This window comes from Zeus faber (genome assembly GCF_960531495.2).
Source record: "Zeus faber genome assembly, chromosome: 17".
NCBI classification, from domain to species: domain Eukaryota; kingdom Metazoa; phylum Chordata; class Actinopteri; order Zeiformes; family Zeidae; genus Zeus; species Zeus faber.
Window position 1 is genome coordinate 13,280,277 of NC_137204.1, and position 18,565 is coordinate 13,298,841.

General features: G+C 40.1%; 2 protein-coding genes across 3 annotated transcripts; one reads left to right on the forward strand and one right to left on the reverse strand.

Annotated features, from left to right (window-relative positions):
- Window positions 1-344: 344 nt before the first annotated feature.
- st6galnac4 (ST6 (alpha-N-acetyl-neuraminyl-2,3-beta-galactosyl-1,3)-N-acetylgalactosaminide alpha-2,6-sialyltransferase 4) lies at window positions 345-3,087 on the reverse strand. 2 transcript variants are annotated; one of them, XM_080018501.1, is made up of 5 exons: window positions 2,848-3,087; window positions 2,593-2,663; window positions 1,922-2,334; window positions 1,659-1,766; window positions 345-1,557 (listed from the first exon to the last, which is right to left on the reverse strand). In XM_080018501.1, the coding sequence occupies exons 2-5, from the start codon at window positions 2,647-2,649 to the stop codon at window positions 1,371-1,373; spliced, it is 765 nt and encodes a 254-aa protein (XP_079874627.1). In that variant the 5' UTR covers window positions 2,650-2,663; window positions 2,848-3,087; the 3' UTR covers window positions 345-1,370. The 2 variants fall into 2 exon arrangements, with proteins under 2 accessions (XP_079874627.1, XP_079874626.1); XM_080018500.1 differs by having other exon boundaries at window positions 2,593-2,736.
- A 3,728-nt stretch (window positions 3,088-6,815) lies between these two features.
- miga2 (mitoguardin 2) lies at window positions 6,816-17,297 on the forward strand. Its single transcript, XM_080018378.1, has 15 exons — window positions 6,816-6,951; window positions 7,582-7,792; window positions 8,567-8,679; window positions 8,786-8,906; window positions 10,006-10,136; window positions 12,788-12,905; window positions 13,833-13,939; window positions 14,050-14,162; window positions 14,274-14,346; window positions 15,341-15,427; window positions 15,526-15,624; window positions 16,179-16,313; window positions 16,420-16,473; window positions 16,588-16,704; window positions 16,956-17,297. The coding sequence occupies exons 1-15, from the start codon at window positions 6,856-6,858 to the stop codon at window positions 17,148-17,150; spliced, it is 1,770 nt and encodes a 589-aa protein (XP_079874504.1). The 5' UTR covers window positions 6,816-6,855; the 3' UTR covers window positions 17,151-17,297.
- The last annotated feature ends 1,268 nt before the right edge of the window (window positions 17,298-18,565 follow it).

The window sequence follows — 18,565 nt, forward strand, 5'->3', positions numbered from 1 at the left end:
TTTTTTTAATTTCTGCGTTTTTTTAAATCTGCGTCTAATTTCGATGTTCGCCTTGTTGTTGTTCCTTTCGCGTCGTTAAACATTCTTCAACCGTTCTTATATTTCTGATACCTGTAATGGACGTTTTTCAACTAAATTCAAAACGTAATCTTTCAACAAAAAAAAAGTGCGCGCCAATATATAACAGTCCCGTGAATTTTCTTCATTTAATAATGTTAAATAATATATGAACGTAAACTATCAACACATATTGTATTAACAAATTATTAATGACTTCTTTAAATCACATTTGTTTATGTGTAATTAAAAGCTATGATATACTGTATATCTTTGAAAAGGTCACAGGGAGCGAAAGTCACATTTTATTTTGTAGCATGGCCCATGAAATTGCATCTTCAAATACAGTAATACATTTCCAGTCAAGAGGATTTCCAGTGTTTGTTATTGATTGAGAGAATGACATTAACTACATGTATAAAAACATGTTTTTAAGTAATATACAGCTAAATAGTTTACTTTAAATTCTGCATTGCACACAATATTTAGGTCTTTGGAATCTGACTATCAAAGCAATATACAGTATAATGGCAGTCATTAAGGCAAATAGTAGGCAGCAAGGGATTGTTCCTAAAACATAAAACACATTTTAAAACATGTATTTAGGCAGTAGTTAAATTCACACACACACGCACACACGCGTACACACATTTGGTAACCAGCAATTAACTAGTAATTAAACAGAATGCAACCCTCACAAATTCTGAGGAGAAAAAAAGCACATATTAAGAAGCAGTTGCAGTGACAATGTAAAATTAAAAATAAATGAACATATGAGAAATTAGCTGCTAAAATATGTAATTAATTGTTGGCTTGGTACTTCAAGATGCAAATTCAGTAGTTTGTTCCTGTCCTTCAGCCATACACTAATGGACAGATAATCCTATAGTGATACTATATAATTGAATCAAGTAAGAAATCAATTCACTGTAATTGTCACAAAACTCACAAAACTCCAATAATGTGTTTTGTTTTCAAAATAAATAATTCAACTGGGAAAACATGTTGTAATCAAGAATAAAAATTAAATGGATTGGACAGTGGAAACACTACACTGACCATACCAAGTCTGCTGGCTTTGTATCTATTATGCCTATTCACAGTGTCAGTTATACAACCAATTAGGGTTCATTTTAGTCACGCAGTCAAAGTGGGAAATCAGTCTCCTAGGCTGGTAACGCTGAGACAAGAATCACTTAAGAAGACAAACAGGAAACCAAAACAAAAAAAAACAAAAAAAAAAACACGAGCTATAGAGCAACATCATTTGCATGGAAGGGGAAACTTCTGCCTTTGGCTTCCGTGCTTCAGTGCTAGCGGCTCCAAAACGGATGTTTAAACTTTATCACATGGCGCTGTGCCCATTTGGCATAGATGGCCTTTTCAGTGATGAAGCGATGCCCCCCACGGCGTATGTACTCATGGACTTTGTACATCTTGCATTCATCCACACGGTTTGGCTCATAGTAATGGTATGGAACAACACTGTGATTGGCACGGCTACCAGAGAGTGAGAAAATAAAACATGTAAATAGTGGTTACCATGGATAGCAATTGTATTAATCATTGCAGACAAAAGTGAAAGGTATAGAAAGTGTCACCTGCAGTAGTTGTCGTCGATCATTCCATAGACATGAATACTTTCACACATATCAATGGCCAAGATCATGGTGAAGAAACCAGTGCTAAGAAATGCCCCTGTCTTCATTCTGAGGAAGAGAGCCCGAAGCGATCACACTACAGAAATGTGTTATATATATATATATATATACACACACACACACACACACACACACATTACATTATTATTACATTATACATTATCATCACTGCCATCTTCTGATATAACATTATCATACTGTACCTGTTCTTGCCAGTTTCATTCTGAAACACATCATCACAGTACTCAATCTTCTCTCTGGTTACAACATAGATTTTGACGTTTGGATACTTCCTTGCAATTTTCAGGAGGGCATTGAAGATGTGTCCTTTCCCATCTTGTCTCATGTTCCTTTCGGGACCCCAGAACACATAGGTAATGTCTGTCGAGTTCTCAAAGTAGTAGAGCTCGTTTTTTAGCAGCAGGGGAACGCTGGTGTGCGACACCACCCGAACGCTGGTAACACTCCCTACGTCCTTCTCATATCCTTGCGTGGGGGCAGTGTTCATCCGGATCACGCATCCGGTGTTGTCTATCTCCTCCCCGGTCCCAGCTCCCAGAATCTGGCCAGAGCTGGACACCAAGGCACACTCCTTGCAGTGCATGTCCAGGAAACGCTGGGGATAAAGGACACGAAGACAAGTTTTGGGATCAAGTAATTCGTAAAAACCAACGCTCCTCAATATTTCAGTTGTATCCCATCTATTTGACGGACTGTGGCCAGCCTGGCAATACCGCATCTGACACGGTTGGATTACAGTGCAGTGTATTTTCCTCCGACATCCAAAGTATGTGGGGTAAAATTATAATAAAGGACACTTTGCACTAGACCCAAAACCGGTAACAGATGAGAAACAGCACCCAAATGAACCGACCTGCTTGATCTTGCCGGGGGTGACCCTCATGTATCCCCTGAGGCCAGCGTCCGGCATGGTGGAGGAGCCGTCTGATGTGAGCACGTGTCCAAACCAAAACAACAGTGTCAGGGTGATGCTGAGCAGACAAACCCAGCAGACCCTCTGCGGCGGGAAATTAGCAAGTCCGTTAAAGATGTACACCCGCGTCACCACTTGTTTCTGAAAAAACATATATATTATCACACACAACTCACACAATGAACGACTTCTTACCAGCGGTTTCATGTCCGTCAAGCCCGTTTGCCGGGCGTCATCAGGCTCCTAATGAGTTGTTCCTGCTCTCGTGTGGCGGCGGCGGATTGACAACTTCGGCTAAGGTGCAGTGGGAACTGCTGTCTCTCGACGGTCCGTGCGTGTTGTATAATTGATTTGAAGTTGTTCACGTTGTGTAATGAAAAATGCCATTTTGGGGGTTTCACGGTCCTACTTGTGCAAGGGGTCAGCTTTTTCCATGATCCCACTTGAGCAGTGAAAAATAAAAACAGGAAGTGGAGAGCCGGAAACAGAGCGCGCTCGCCTTCGAAGTAAGGGTTGCGCGTTCTCGCCCTCAAAGTAAAAAGTTGCGCGTTTTGAAGTGTTGGCTGCGGCGGCCGATTGCAGGAGAGCTCAACTAAATAAACACATTTAAATAATGAACATAATTCATAACTGTTATAAAGTCAAGTTTATTTACCGTTCTCCCCCTTAACTAGGCTACATGAATTAAACATGAATAAACAAAGAAACAAACAAACAAACAAATAAATAAAGAACAAAATAAGCAAACAAACAAACAAATAAATAAAGAACAAAAATAAATCGATACATAAATGAATAAATAAATAGATAAATAAATAGATAGATCAAAAAATAAATACATAAATAAATAAATAAATAAATAACCAAGCAAAAAACCCAAACAAACAAATAAATAAATAAATACATAGATAAATAAAAAACAAATCAAATGGATAAATAAAAAAAAAAATTTTTTAGTGGATTATCCTCTGGCCTGTATTATAAAACAAAATGAATGCAATGGTTAGTAAAGAGCAATACAGCACAGTCAGACGTGCCCACTTAGCACATGCACCCTCTGCTTTCGCAGGTATGTATTTTTTGCTTGTGTACTTCAAGATTCAAGATTCAACATTCAAGATTTTTATTTGTCACATACATTTACATACTTTCATACATATATGCAGTGAAATGTAATGCAACGCACCCGGTGATAGCACACAATATGTCCTAGGAAAAAAAAATAAAAGTAGAAAATTCCTTTCTAATAGACCGACTAACTGACTCCTAAAACGTAATACAGTAAGTTGAATACTTATAGAATAAGATAAAAATATATAGAATAAAATACAATAAAAATAAATTGAAATAAAATGGAAACTTGGAAATGGAAATGGATACTTTTATGAATCCCTCTGTGGGATATAAGTGTTTATGAAATTAGAGGGTCGCTTTAATCTGCAGTTTGTCAGTCGGTGGTTTTAAATAAAGAGGCAGACAGACGTTGGTTTTTACTTGTACAAGGGTCGGATCAGAGATGTGCTCAAGGGCAGCTCCCTGAGACTAACAGTTTGTTTTGGGGAGTCAGAAATAATATATGGTCAGCTTGACGTCACAGATTTGTACGTGTTCAAGATAAGGCCAAACTCTGTGACGCGCAAAGGACAATGGGGTGTTGTTCCTGCTCCTGCAGCTGCATCGCGGCAAGGCCGAAAACAACGATAGCAGCGGCAGGAATCAAAGGTTGGGATGTGTGTGTGTGAGAATTAACACTGTGTGCTGAAAATAAATATAATAATAATAATAATATAATATGTGACTGGTGTTGTATGAGGTTGTGTTCTTCATTATGTGTGTGCATATATGTTTATGTGATCACATACATTTTGATATATTGTTGCATTCCTTTTCTGCATTTACCCACCCTAGTATCTTAATACAATATCAACATAATTATATCATCATAATTCCTATTCCTAAAACTTTGTTTCAGACCCTTTTGTCATGAATTAAGTAGTATAAATTATCATTATTATTGATAAATGGTATGTGATGCAATATGTCAAGCTGTGACAATATTTGGCAAAGCCTCATTTCTCTGTCGTGTGGCTTACGTAGTTTCTCCATGGTTTGGCGTCATGTTCAGTATTTTGTAATGCAGTAGGATAAAGTAAGGGTCACAAAGCCCAGCACCTTTCATGCTATATAGTCACTTAAAATTTACAATACATTGGAGTTAAACAGATCACAGTCAGCTTCAGGGTTTCATTAAACATTTTTAAATCAAAAATGAATTTACGAAACAAAACCAACCCCCAAAAAACAAACCTATGGCTGCTCACAGTCTCTATAACCTCCGACAGCACCAGCCACAGTCATTCGGTTCAACTCTCCTCAAATTGACCGCTGCAGCCAACGCGCGTCACAAGGCGTAACTTTTACTTTGAAGGCGACCTGTCTTGTTTCCGCCTCTCGACTGCCTGGTTATATTTTCATTGTACAACTTAGATAACGGAACTAGCTGACGCTTTGGCGGTGAATTGCATCGCACAGGCGGGACGTTGGGATGAACAAATACCCTCTAAACTGGAGTCATTATACACTTCGTTATACAATGTCAACAAGCGTCAACGGATTGAAACTTCTTGCGCGGACGGCTCCGCCCGCTCGCTTCCTGGCTGATTCCCCGATCTCGCGGCTCCGCGGCGTGATCTTTGCTCTGATTGGATGAACGTCACTCGCCCCCCCCCCCCACGCCCCGCCTCCCCTTACATTCTATTGGTCAGAAAATCACCAACCCCCGCGTATTCGCTGCCCGATTCGTCAATTGTTCCGCCACTCACGTCCCCTTCTCCCGGAACGACCGCCCGTTTGGCGAAAAGAAAACTAGTGTGAGCGGTTGTGTCCGCCGTGTGACAGCGGAGTGCCCTTCTCCGACCCGCCCGGAGGCGAAGGTACGGGTGTTCGGTGTGCCGCGGGAGAATGGACGTCAGCCTGCACAGTTCCAACTAGTTAAGTACTTATTGTTGGTGGTTCAATGGAGTTGGTACTTGCCAGAGTGACCGGGTGTGTGTTGAACCGGTGGCGGGGTCAGACGGAGCTAGCCACTTTCAGAGCTGCTTCAGCCGGGCTGCGAGGAGCACTAATGGCTGCGATAGTGAATCAAGCATAAAATATTCACCAACGCGGTGAACTTTCGCCGTGTTGGACAAAGTGCAGCGGCTTTCCTGGCGTCACATCCCATCCCCATCACATCACATCACATCACATCACATCACATCACATGTCATGTCCGACGAGCTAACCCTTTAATCGCTTATTAGCTTGATTCACAACTTGGCTACGTTGGGGTCATCTACCACACTGAGGCTGGTAGGTGTTTCTTTACCGACACACTCTTGAGACGTGGATAAAATGCGTTGCTTATACTATTAAAAATGGTTTCGTTATGGGAAGCCAGGGACATTAAAATCACAGGCGCTCTGTGGGTGTGGGTGTGGGTGTGGGCAGTGGCAGTGGCAGTGTGGTTATCTGCAGACCGCACTGAGGCCACATTTTGAACTTTTTACCAGCTCAGGCTCTATTTGTGGCTACACTTTTAAAACAACATAAAATAACTTGGCAATATCCCCCACTCCCCGACTCTTCCCTGTGTTTACTCGCCAAATAACACATGCCCAACATGACAGACTATTTCAACAAATGTGTAGTAGTTTGACAGAAAGTGAAAGTTAGATCACATTTAGTCCCATTTGTGATTTGTTGTTGTTTTTCTGTTGTTGTTTATTTCTAGCCTTCCATCTCATCCAGAGGTCCAATCTAGCCCTGGGGTAGACTATGATACTCTTATTGAGTAAACAGACCGTCATGTCTTCAGTGATTTATAGATTTTATTGAGAGTTTCTCGAGGGTTGTCACAGAGCTAACACATCTGAAGCAGTGATGCAGTTAAATTAGTTAATTGTCTTTATGTCATGCTGCTGCACACCGCCATGATGCCTAATTTCTCATGTTCCTGTCATTACAGTGGTGGAGCATCATCATCCAAAGAAAGAGCTTCCCACACACTTCAGCGTTGCATATAGCTTCAGAGTTGGATGACAACAGCAAGCTCGACGGCGGGCCCTCCGCAGGCTGATCCGAGCAAAAGCAAGAACGCCCTGTTAAAGGTTAATGTGAAGGGAAGCCGCAGAGTCGAAGCCTGCAGGCTTTTCTCCCACTGAGATGTCAGTCCAACGAGCAGACGGGATGTCTATGGCCCAGGCTCTGGCCATGACAGTCGCTGAGATACCAGTGTTTCTTTATTCCACCTTTGGACAGGTAAACACAAAAAGCACGTTAACATACAAGTTCTACACTGTTACATCCTCCCAGATGCAGATAAACCACCCATTTTGACATTTTTATGTCAAATTCAACATACATTTAACAAATTTATATTAATGAATTAATTTTACAACATCAATTGTAAAATTACTTCTTAATACACTTTTTTTTTTTTTTTTCCAAATAGCCAACCAAATATTTATAGTGGCTTGAACTGTCATATAATTAATTTACTTTAAAGTAATAATAATAAAGAATTTCACATGATAGTGATATTGCAATATATTCAAAATCCCCCTTTTTAAAATTCCCATTGAGATTCATCACATTGAACGATATGTGAATGCAAAGTTTTATATCAGATCGGAACTGCAGTTTATTAAACCAGAACCTTACATATTCTGGTGTAATTTAGTGCGAAAAGAGAAAAATGTTATACATTTGACTGCAGAGTTGTATATTGCAATATCTTTATTTGAAAATAATATTTTGCTTGTGAAAGACGATAAACATCCATATCAAATCGTCACGCAGCCTCAGCTGTTTGTGATGATCTTTATAAAAGTGTGGCTTGGTCATATTTCCAGCTTATATTTTGTTATTGTCTGCCTCTCTGTGTTTCAGTCCATATTCTCGCAGCTAAAGCTTACGCCCAGTCTAAAGAAGGTGCTGTTTGCAACGGCACTGGGAAGCGTGGCACTGGCTCTGACTGCCCACCAGCTGAAGAGGAGAGGAAGGAAAAGAAAGCAGACGACGCAGGGGAAAGATGGCCAGAAGAACGTGGGAATACCCGAGGTGCTCATAAAGACGGGCAGATCCTCATCGCTTAAGAGAGGCGAGTGTTTTATTGTGTTTTATTGTGTTTTATACACTACACGACTTTCAAAGTCGTCGGATCGCGGTACTGTTCACACTACACAACTTTCTGTCTTGTGATCGGGAGTCTTTCAGTCTTGTGGTTTGCACACTACATGGTTGATTGGTTGTCGTTCACCAGGAGGAATCCCTGACGAGTCCGTCTCCAAACTACCTTTTGTCATGAAAGTGACACCGGAAATGACACGATACCAAGCGCAGGACAGGATTATTTATTTTTTATTATATTCTTGATCACTGTAAAAAAAACGAATAAAAGCAGAATTTCAATAAGAAATAGATTTAAAAACCTATATAAGGAAAATAAAATAGATAAGTTGTGTGTTTCTGGCTGCTGCTCTGTGCACTCCTGTCTCTCCTTCTAGACTTCTCCTCTCCCCCTCACTACTGAGTCCAGCCCGACACTCCCAGATATTAAACCTGCTTGATATCTCGGTCTGCGAGCCATCGGCGAACGCTCAGCGAGCAGTCGGATCGCGTTGTGAGCAGTTCGTACCACATGCTCGGCGCTCATGGGAGCACGCTGTGATTTTCCTCCAATCTGGGGCTTTGCTCAGCCATCTCCAACAACCTATCGCCAAGTGGAAAATGGAAAAAGCCAGAATCTCATAGTCTGAACTCGGCATTAGGGGAAAATTAAGAGTCCAGAAGGAATTGTTGAATTGATCTCTGTTGCTTAAGATTTTTATCTGGCAGTCATTTCACTTGTGATTTATTTGTTTTTCTTTTGTAGGTCCATTACCTGGTCGGCAAATGAGTCCGAGTGTGCGGAGTAATGACACCCTGAGTGGGATCTCTTCCCTGGCGCCCAGTAAACATTCAAGTTCCTCACACAGCCTGACATCTGTATGTTTTCAGACTTTACCAAATTTCCTTTCCTGTTTTTATGCCTGTGAAGAGCGTGCGTGTGTGCATGTGCGTGTGTGTTTCACAACCATGCTTGCTTTTTCAGATGAGGGTCCCGCTGTCACCAAACGAGTCAGCTAATCCCTCGATGCCTTGGGAAGCTGAGCCGGTGGCAGAAGAGCCCGGTGCGGCAGAGGATGCAAATGCAGAGAATCTCTACATCATGGGTAGGCTTCTCAGGGTCGTTTCAACTAGGTGCTTAACATCTTTGAATTTCCTTCTCCGGAATATTAGTCCTGGAATACCTTTGGGGAAAAAAAATAATAATAATACCCCCTTTGTGCTGAAATTGTACCATACTGTAATAACAGGATCGACTTTTTACGACCTAGATGACACCACAGGAAAATGTACATTTAATCCATGGTTGGAAATAGACACTATATATATATATATATATATATATATATATATATATATATATATATATATATATATATATATATATATATATATATATATATATAATGAGATTAACATTATATTTAAATTAAAAAAGGTCACATTGAAAATTTATTATACTTGTTTTGCGTGAAGTCCTCGAAAATGAACAAACAGTGCTTAAAAAAAGTACTTGAAAGGCCTTGAATTTCATTTTGTAATGTCAGAATGAAACCTGGTTTATGCAATGGTTCCTTGTTTTGTTTTTCTTTTTTTTTTTTTATGAACAGTAAGAGTTCGGTATACTAATCCTAATTCCATTCTAATTCCTAATTCCAATTTCTAAAAGTAAATTAGATGTGTTAAACATTTAAAGATTGCTGAAGGAAACTTATTCGTATGGAATTCAATTACTAGTCTAGTTATACAGTAAAAACAATGTTTATTTTCAGAATTTCACAACAAGTTTATATATCCTGACAACTGCAATGCCTGTGGTGATATATCAGTAGTGATACATCTACCTGGTAACTTAATGACTGCAGTTCTGAACCTCATTGGCATGCAAATAAGAATGCAAACAACATATAAAAACAGTATTGAGGTTATTTTACATTAGTGTCAGTAGGTATATGATAGGCCTTTCATCTTTTAAAATTCAGAGGGATTTGTGAAGATTTCCGTACTGATTTGGGCCTCTTTTTATGGAGTGTTAAGGAGTATTTTTTATCACATTTGTTTTTTGTTTTTTAGGGGTTGTATAAGTAAATTTAAAGACAAACTAAGTCAAGGGATCAAATAAAAGATAATTATAAGACTACAGTGTTTGTAAGACTGGTTTTTAAGTAGATGTGAAATATATTCCATGTTTGTTTTTATGACCAGGTATGGAATTGTTTGAGGAGGCCCTGCAGAAGTGGGAACTAGCCCTGAACATCCGCCACCGTGCCCATTCCTCCTCCTCCTCCAACAACAGCCTCGTCCTCCAAGGGGCAGCTTGTGGAAGCATTCCAACGGTAACAGTACTTTTAAAAGAATTTTCTAATGTTGTGTTTAAAAAATAATTGAATAACATTTGTATGAAACGAAGGGAAGATTTAAGGCCAGTGAGTGACGCAGAGGTCATTCTCCTACAGTGTTGTCACAGCCAACACAAGTCCATAGGAAGCAAATGGTTCAGCAATACGCAGGCAGGTCAAGCTCCATGCTGGGACACACGCAAGGACAAGGGCTCAAATTGACGTTAATGATGTGAGCGAGTCGAGTCGCAGCCACAAACATTAATGTTGCAGCGAGAGGGGAGGGCCCTGTCTGCACGGCCCAGGCGCCTAGAGGGGAACGCACACAGTCTTTTCACTCAGGAGACAGTACAATCAGAAAGCCTCTCACATAGAGAGAGGGACATCAAATACATTATTAAATACAGAAAGTATACTCATAATTGTGGATTAGTTACATGTCAGGAATCATTGCATTTCTGTTACATAGTTACATATTCAATTCAATAGTGCCTACGGAGACTTGTAAATAACTGAAAATAAATAACAATACGTAACTGAAAAAATGAATAATAAAATTGGACAAATTTTATTTAACCAAAGAACAAGTTAAGCAAGACACAAAAGTTTCTTATCCCCAGGGTTTTTCCATCCCAGGTGCCAATGAAGCCCCATCTTTATCAACTACCAACCACATGACAGCCTTATGGAGTTTTAGCCCTTTTCGTGGTTCCTTTATTTTATCAGCAGGTGAATGTACAATTGCCCACAGCAAAAGAAAAAACGACACTCCCTATAAAGGGCTTATTATTATTATTATTATTATCATTATTATGGGTTATTGTATTTGCTTGCATTATTTGATTAGATTCAATTTCGATTTTTATTGTTATTGTTTGGCAATTTTTCTCAAAAATGTTCGGGCTAAAACTATCTGAAACAGCAGAACGGCAGAATGTACGAACATGGTTGTCGTCTTGTTTGAACCGGGACGTCGCAAACATCTTGTGGTTCAAGTTTCATCCAAATGGATCCACATAGGTAGCAGAGATGAGTGTAAAACCAACCAAATTTGACCCCAAGTATCCAGGTGGCCGTGGGTCCCCGACACACCAATGTTCGAAAACGAATCGAAAGATGATTTAGAGACGCTTTGTGACATCATCATTCTATGTACTACAAATGTGCAGGTTATGGTTCAGAATGTACATTCGCACCGTGTCCGGTATGTGGTGTAGACTCTGTTGCTCTGTAGTGGTTAGAGATTACTGTGCGTGGGTGTAGACTCCGTTGCCCTGTAGTGGTTAGAAATTACTGTGCGTGTGTGCATGCTAGATATAATTGGTGCCGGTCAATGTGTCCTGGAAGATTTCAATTTCCCGGACAAATGGGAGAGATTCTGGTCAAATATTATCTGTGAGCTTAAAATCAATTGATAAGCAGGCTACAGTGTATAGAGAATGACATCATCAAGGCATGTAGATGTATAATATTATTTATTGAATATTCAAAATAAAACAAGTCCCATCAGTTAACGCCATTTTAAGTATAAATAAATAAAAATAACGAATAATACTACTTGAAATCAAACCATTTCCGTTCGTGAACAATAAATAACAAGTGCAGCCGCTTTAACATTTCTCTAAAATAACATTTTGATCAAATTTATGGGAACTTAATTAATTACTTTGCTATGTGTGTAACCATGACCATATAAACTTCTGTGTATAACAATATATCTAAACCTATGTTATCACAGAAACATTTATGCACACACATAATGAAGGACACAACCTCAGAAGGCATATCCTTGTAAATCTATGTAATCACATATCAGCACACAGTGTTAATTCCCACAGACAGTCCAGATGCAGCTATCAGTGTTGAGGTCTCACCGCGATGCAGCTGCAGAGGGCGAGAACAAAATAACTATGGCGAGTAAGTCTAAATAATAATAAAATTTGTGGTGTTCTCCGTCTTCGTATCCTTATTTGACACAATGAATATTTACCGTCTGCTTTGGGTTGGCACTTAAATATCCAAAAAAACACCAAACTATGGATTTATGTGTCCCAGTGACACATCATCTTTCATTTTTAGACGCTGCGGCTCTGTTGCTGCTCGGTGCTCAGTTTTATTTTAGTCCCAAATGTTGATGAAATGTCTCTGAGGGACATGCAGTGTTTAGTCCGTTTGAATGGAACCTTGTTATTGGGAACTTCCACACGGAGTGATTTCCTTCCATAGAGACACTGTGAGGCAGGACGCTGTGGACTACAGGGAGTAGACATCCACCTTCTAACTTTTAGGATCAAATAATAACACGCAACAAGAGTATTGGCTTGTAGTAGTTATTCTGTGTGTCACCAGGACTCTGAAAACTATAATTAGTCACAGAGAGGCGTCACTACGTCTTTACGTCAGCCAATGCTGTGAAACTTGGAAAATTGTTACTCGTTTTAGTAGTAATGCTCATGTAAGGATGAGCGACAGCACAAACTGATGCTACATTCCATTGTAACTCGAAAATTTGCAATTGGTATCACTACGAAATGATGGCGTGTTTTACGGGAAATTTGGACTAAATTGGACTGCTGCCTGCAGCTATAATTCTTCTTCTTATTCTTATTACAATTAGTATTATTTTATTTTTTTAACATCTGTCTTAGGCTGAATGCCATAACAAAATGTTTGCGGAGAAGTTGGAGACACTACTACACCGGGCGTACCACCTCCAGGAGGACTTTGGCAGCTCTATCCCACCCGATAGTCTTCTGGCTGACTTTGGTAGGAAAACATTCTTTTACAAACAACTTTTATAGGAAGAAGTGGCCCATTACAGGGGGTTTATTCAGGGTTTATATTGTGTGAAATGGTTAATCTGTAAAGTCTAGGTTTAGTGGCCTTACCGAGAGGTGACCAAAGGTGAGAATCTGAAATGTGGGTCAGGATGCAGTATGGTCACTCTAACTAGTATTGTTATATTTAATTTAATATATAATAAATGTGTTAGCAGTTAAATCAAAATAAAACAATTGTTCAGCATTTGAGTCAACTCACTATTCCTCAAACTAAGTAAATTTTCTATGCTTTCGGAATTTATTTCAAATATTTGACCAATAAGTATTGCCAAACATTTATTTTCAAATCAGTGTCACCAAACTGAATGCCTGTGTGTAAAAACCAGAACTCCACTGCAGAGGCCAGTAGAAAATTAAGCATTTTGAGTCTTTGACATATAATTTGTTGGATAAACTTCACTATGTGCTTCCAAAATAAAAAAAATAAATGTCCAATGTGAAAAGACCCCTGAGGGCACTCACTATGTATAAAAAGAAGAACTGCATTTCACCAATATATAGTGTTGAATTTATGTATAACCATAATATATGTCTAATAGATCTTTTTCCCAACAGTTGGATAGATCGAACTGTTTTAGTCCATGGGAAGTTGGTTTCTCTGTCTAATAATTATATTAAAATTATTATATATATTTATATAGTTGTATATTATTGTGTGTTCAGTAGCCTATACACTCCTGTCCCTAATTAATACACTTCATACACATGAAACTTTTCTCATTTTTCCAACTATTTTCTAAACGGTTAAAACAATGTCCCTCCGATCAAAAGTATTCCTATTCTTATTAGTTGTCGTCACTTCTCAAGGGCAGAAGGGTTTTCACCTGTGAATTTTGCGATGTCCTCCCGGCAGAAAGTGAAGGAACTCTCATCTTGCCGCACCTGGAGCCCTCCCAGAGACTGCAGGAGGACGATGCCACCACCATCACCTCCGACGACTCCTTCTTCTCAGCCGCAGAGGTCGGCTCCCTCCTCTTTGCGCGGCGCTGGAATCTCAACTCTTATTTGGTTCTTCCCAGCGCGTCCTGTCATCATCCCCTGAGTTGTGTGTTCCTCTCTCCACCGTGCAGCTGTTCGATGCCGTGTCTATGGAAGATGTGTACCAGCCGCTGAAGCAAGCTGCTCTGTATGAAGAGGCGTTAAATCTTGTCCGGGAAAACAAAGTGGTCTACCGTTCCCTCAGGTGGAGACAAAACACCGTACTTAGTTTCTTTTATCGCATCTCAATGTGCTGTAGCTGATAAGAGAAAATGAAAGCCTGATGTATTATTTATCCCCCGTGTATCTCCACCAGGACGGAATTACTTGAATGTTATGGTGACCAAGACTTCCTCGCCAAGCTTCATTGTGTGAGGCAAGCATTCCAGGTTAGTTTTTCATGTTATAGTTCATCTTTACATTGCAACCGTAACACAACCGCTTTCGTGGAGGTTGGTGCAGTTTTAAAGACAGTGGATGATCCACCTAATGACATCATTGACCTAACCCTCCTGCCAATGAGCATGTTCTTTTTCACTGATTTTCGGGGTGCAACAGCCCTGTAAATCAAACCGCTCTTTTTGACTGGAAAGTCTAATATTGCAAGAATACTATTGTTTCTTAATTGTAAGTCTATATTTTTCTGTGACGAACGAGCATTGCAAGGTTTGCAGACACCCAAAAACTGATTAAAATAATAATAATAATAATAATAATGATATTAATAATAATAATAATAATAAAAAAAATGAAATGGACACAGTTAAAAACCTGAACAGTGTGATTGTCTTTAGATAAAGTGGGCCTTGCTAGAATCTGCTCTTATATGTCTATCGGACATGATTCATTTTTTTATCCAGGAGCGTTCTCTGCATTTCACCTTTCGTATACGTATTGTATATGCTTGTATGTACATACCTTTCCATTTTAGCTGAAAGATCGGAGTCAAGTTTCATACCTTATTGCAAGTTTAACAGTGCTAATGAGACCAATGTGTTTAGAAATGCATTGGGAGACCAGCAGCTCCACATGTGCCTGTATTTTCCTGACATTTTATTGAATTACATGAAAATGACAAACTGAAATATGCATTAACTGAAACTGCAAACACCACTTTATTAAACTAATTGCTGGAAATAAATATAATGCCTGATTAATTCAAATCAGACACTATACACAAAGATTCTGAAGCCCAGTTCAAGCCCAAGTTCCCAACCAGGTTGGATATTGAGGGGTCACTAATAATAATTAGTTGTGTTTGCAACCCTGAGCTGAATTACACAGAAAACTACCCCACACAGGCGGGAAATGCTATTACTTGATCTTGTTTGGTATTTATTTATTGGTGGATAAAGTAAATAAACTTGTATTTGTTTCACACAGGTTCTACTGTTGGATGAAACTCACCGCACTTTTTTCATGGAGACCGGGAAGCAGATGATTGCAGGGTTAATGGTTAAAGCAAATAAGGTAAATATAGTCATACTTAAATAATGAATTACGGACATGTGGAAATATCGGTTGTGTTTTTGTGCCTTCTTCAGTATACTGTATGTTTGTACTGGTAGAGTCCCAAGGCCTTCCTAGAGAGCTATGAGGACATGCTGCTCTATACCCAGAGAGAGGAGATGTGGCCCATCACCAAAATGGAACTAGAGGGCAGAGGGGTAAGAAAACATTCTGACTTTTTAAGTTCTTTTTTTTTTTTTTAATTGTTAAAAGTATGAAAAAACTTTTACTTTTTCACACATTTCTCTTTTAAAGAAATTGTATTCATCTGAATGCTTTTGATTTATAAAGGGAATAATGGTTGGTTTGGCTAAATTGGTTGTGTGGAGTTGTTAGAAGTTCAGACATGGAACTGGAATTGCAGCTGTTACATCATTGATAAATAAGCTTCTAGAATAATCTTGGAAAACAAATTCCCTGGAGGATAATCCCTTTGTTACCACCCAGACCTTTACACGCCAGTCCAGAGTTGTGCATTACAGTTATTTTTGGCTATTAGAAACGTACTCCAGTATGACCCTCAAAAATGGTCTCCTACTACTTTTCTTTTATTCTTTAACTAATTGACTTTGTTTAAGTTATTTTCCTTTTAACATTTACTGCATCAAGCTCAGCTGCCTAAGCTCAGTCATACACCAGAGGTCAGTTACAAAATGGGAGTGGGGGAAAAAAAAAAAAAAAGTTTTATTTGTGGTGCCAATTAAATCTGCAGGTGGTTAGTTTGAACTTTTTCGACATCGTTTTGGACTTCATCCTGATGGACGCATTTGAAGACCTGGAGAGCCCTCCTTCATCCGTGGTGGCCGTGTTGAGGAACCGCTGGCTGTCGGACAGCTTTAAAGACACGGTTAATACATTCACAACACACTTTGTCATGCCATAGATTCATTATTATCATTATTATTATTATTATTGATGTGTGTGTGTGTGTGTGTGTGTGCTTCCATTCATAGGCCCTGGCTACCGCCTGCTGGTCCGTACTTAAGGCCAAAAGACGTCTCCTCATGGTGAGTCCAGGGCCGATCCCGAAAATTGCTCCTGTGCTCCTCAAAACCCTTTGGTTATAATATTAAATTGTTTTTCCATTCTGACCCTTTGTCTTTCTTTCTTTCTTTCCACAGGTGCCGGATGGCTTTATCTCCCACTTTTACGCCATATCGGAGCATGTGAGTCCCGTCTTAGCGTTTGGGTTCTTGGGACCGAGACAACACCTCCGTGAAGTGTGTACGATCTTCAAGGTGAGGCGTTTTTACTTTGTCACATGTAGGCTTAGCACTACACTGCTCAGGGATATTAAATACATTGTTTTATCATTGAGGATTATTTCTCTAAGGCTGTGGGCTTTTTTTTTGTTTTTTTACTAATGCCTGTGATAACAGCTGGGCTTTATGAAACTAGCCAGGCTATGAATTCTCCAAAGCTTGTTTGCCGGCCTGTCGTATTAGACAAGCCCCGTTTATATCTCTCTCCCCTCTGCTCTGCTCCGCAGCAACAAATAGTGCAGTACCTTAAGGATATGTTTGACCATGACAAGGTCCGCTTTACCTCCGCACAATGCTTGGCCGAGGACATCCTGAAACTCTCCCATCGGCGTAGCGAGATTTTACTGGGCTATCTTGGGATCGACAGCCTCCTGGAGCTCAACGGAGCCCTGCCAAGCGGAGAAGCCCCCAGGCCCAAGTGAGGACGTCATGCCTCTGGGAGGGGTCAGGAAGTTACAGGCCGCGTGGATAAGCAGCTGGACTGGCGAATGCAGAAGGACCATAGATTATTATTATTTTTTTTTTAATCTGTATTCGATTTTAAGCAAAATCACGCAGTCGACTGAAGAACGTCCCCGGATCCATGTGCAGTATGTTCATCAGAGACAAGAGGATACATTTTCACGAGAGCATCGTGTCATTTTGGAAAAAGCAGTTACTGAATGGTTCCCCCCCTTTCCCCCTCTATCAGCGCTACAATTTAGACAAGTTAGACAATCACTACAAATGTACAAACTCCATTGACTCCGATTCTCGTACCTTTACACACAAAACAAGAAGGTGTTTAACAACATCAGATGCATCAGTCGATGGAGCCTTTGAGCTCAGTCCGGAACGTCTTTTGTCAAATCGGTGTCTTCCCCGTTACATATTTCACCCGCGTGATGACCCCGCACCACCTCGCCGGCTGACATTTATCAACAGGGCCTGTGCGTGTGCGTGTGCGTGTGCGTGTGTTAAAGCTGCATTTTGCTGTTTCCGCCCGTGAGAGGACAGAATGGGGACTCCAAAACTAAGTTGTACATACATACATCCGCTCGCCCCTCCGTCCCCGTTTCCCCAAACACTGAACTTATAGAGGCCAAGCCAGGTCAAACCTTGTGATGCGTCAGAGCCATGCGACAGAATGCAAAACTTACCTTCTTTGTCTAGTCAATAGTTAGGTAGCTATTGGAACTAGCGTTTTGATCCCCCTCCAATGTAAAATGAAGAGGAAACTAACGTACTAAACATATACAAGTGTATATAGTCATTTATGATAGCGTTTCTATAGCAACAATTTCCAGTCAAATAGGAGCTACCAGTAGAAAGCCAAATCCGCACGGTCACACCAGTAGTACCAAATTCCTCTCTGATAACACAGAAAAATCTCAAGTTAACTTTCCCAAATGACCATTCTAACATAGGCTAATGTGTTGGCACTCAATGTTTACTTACTAATCCAGAAGAATCAGAGCATCATCAGCATCATTTTTATTTTTTATTTTTTAATCCTCTTCCAATTTTCGGCGCCAGTCCCGGTTCAGTCTGCCAAATTCTCGAGGGGGAAAAAAAAAAAAAAAAAAAAGATGTTTCTTTCTTTGGCCGGCTGAGTGTTTTGACTCTCTCCACCAGGCTGACTCCGCCGCCATTTCCCACTTGAGGCCCATCTGGTTCTCAGCTGCTTATCTGCGCGTTTTATAAGAGGAGGGATCTCTCCCGGGAGTGCTTTTGACACACAATGTTAAAAAGAATAGGAAAAAATGCAAGCTGCGACGCACATCCAGCTGTAGACTGAGAAAGTGGTTCTCAGGATGGGCGGCAGGACTTGGCGATCCCTGACAGTGCCGGGAGTCTT

What these genes read in the sequence shown, in the direction of transcription:
- st6galnac4 (XM_080018500.1), bottom strand. An exon ending in CCCCCGGCAAGATCAAGCAG is followed by an intron (nt 2,335 to 2,592) that starts GTCGGTTCATTT and finishes CTTTATCCCCAG; the next exon opens with CGTTTCCTGGACATGCACTG. An exon ending in AATGAAACTGGCAAGAACAG is followed by an intron (nt 1,767 to 1,921) that starts GTACAGTATGAT and finishes TCTCTTCCTCAG; the next exon opens with AATGAAGACAGGGGCATTTC.
- miga2 (XM_080018378.1), top strand. Translation starts at nt 6,856, where the DNA reads ATGTCAGTCCAACGAGCAGACGGGATGTCTATGGCCCAGGCTCTGGCC. An exon ending in TTTATTCCACCTTTGGACAG is followed by an intron (nt 6,952 to 7,581) that starts GTAAACACAAAA and finishes TCTGTGTTTCAG; the next exon opens with TCCATATTCTCGCAGCTAAA. An exon ending in TGGAACTAGAGGGCAGAGGG is followed by an intron (nt 15,625 to 16,178) that starts GTAAGAAAACAT and finishes TTAAATCTGCAG; the next exon opens with GTGGTTAGTTTGAACTTTTT.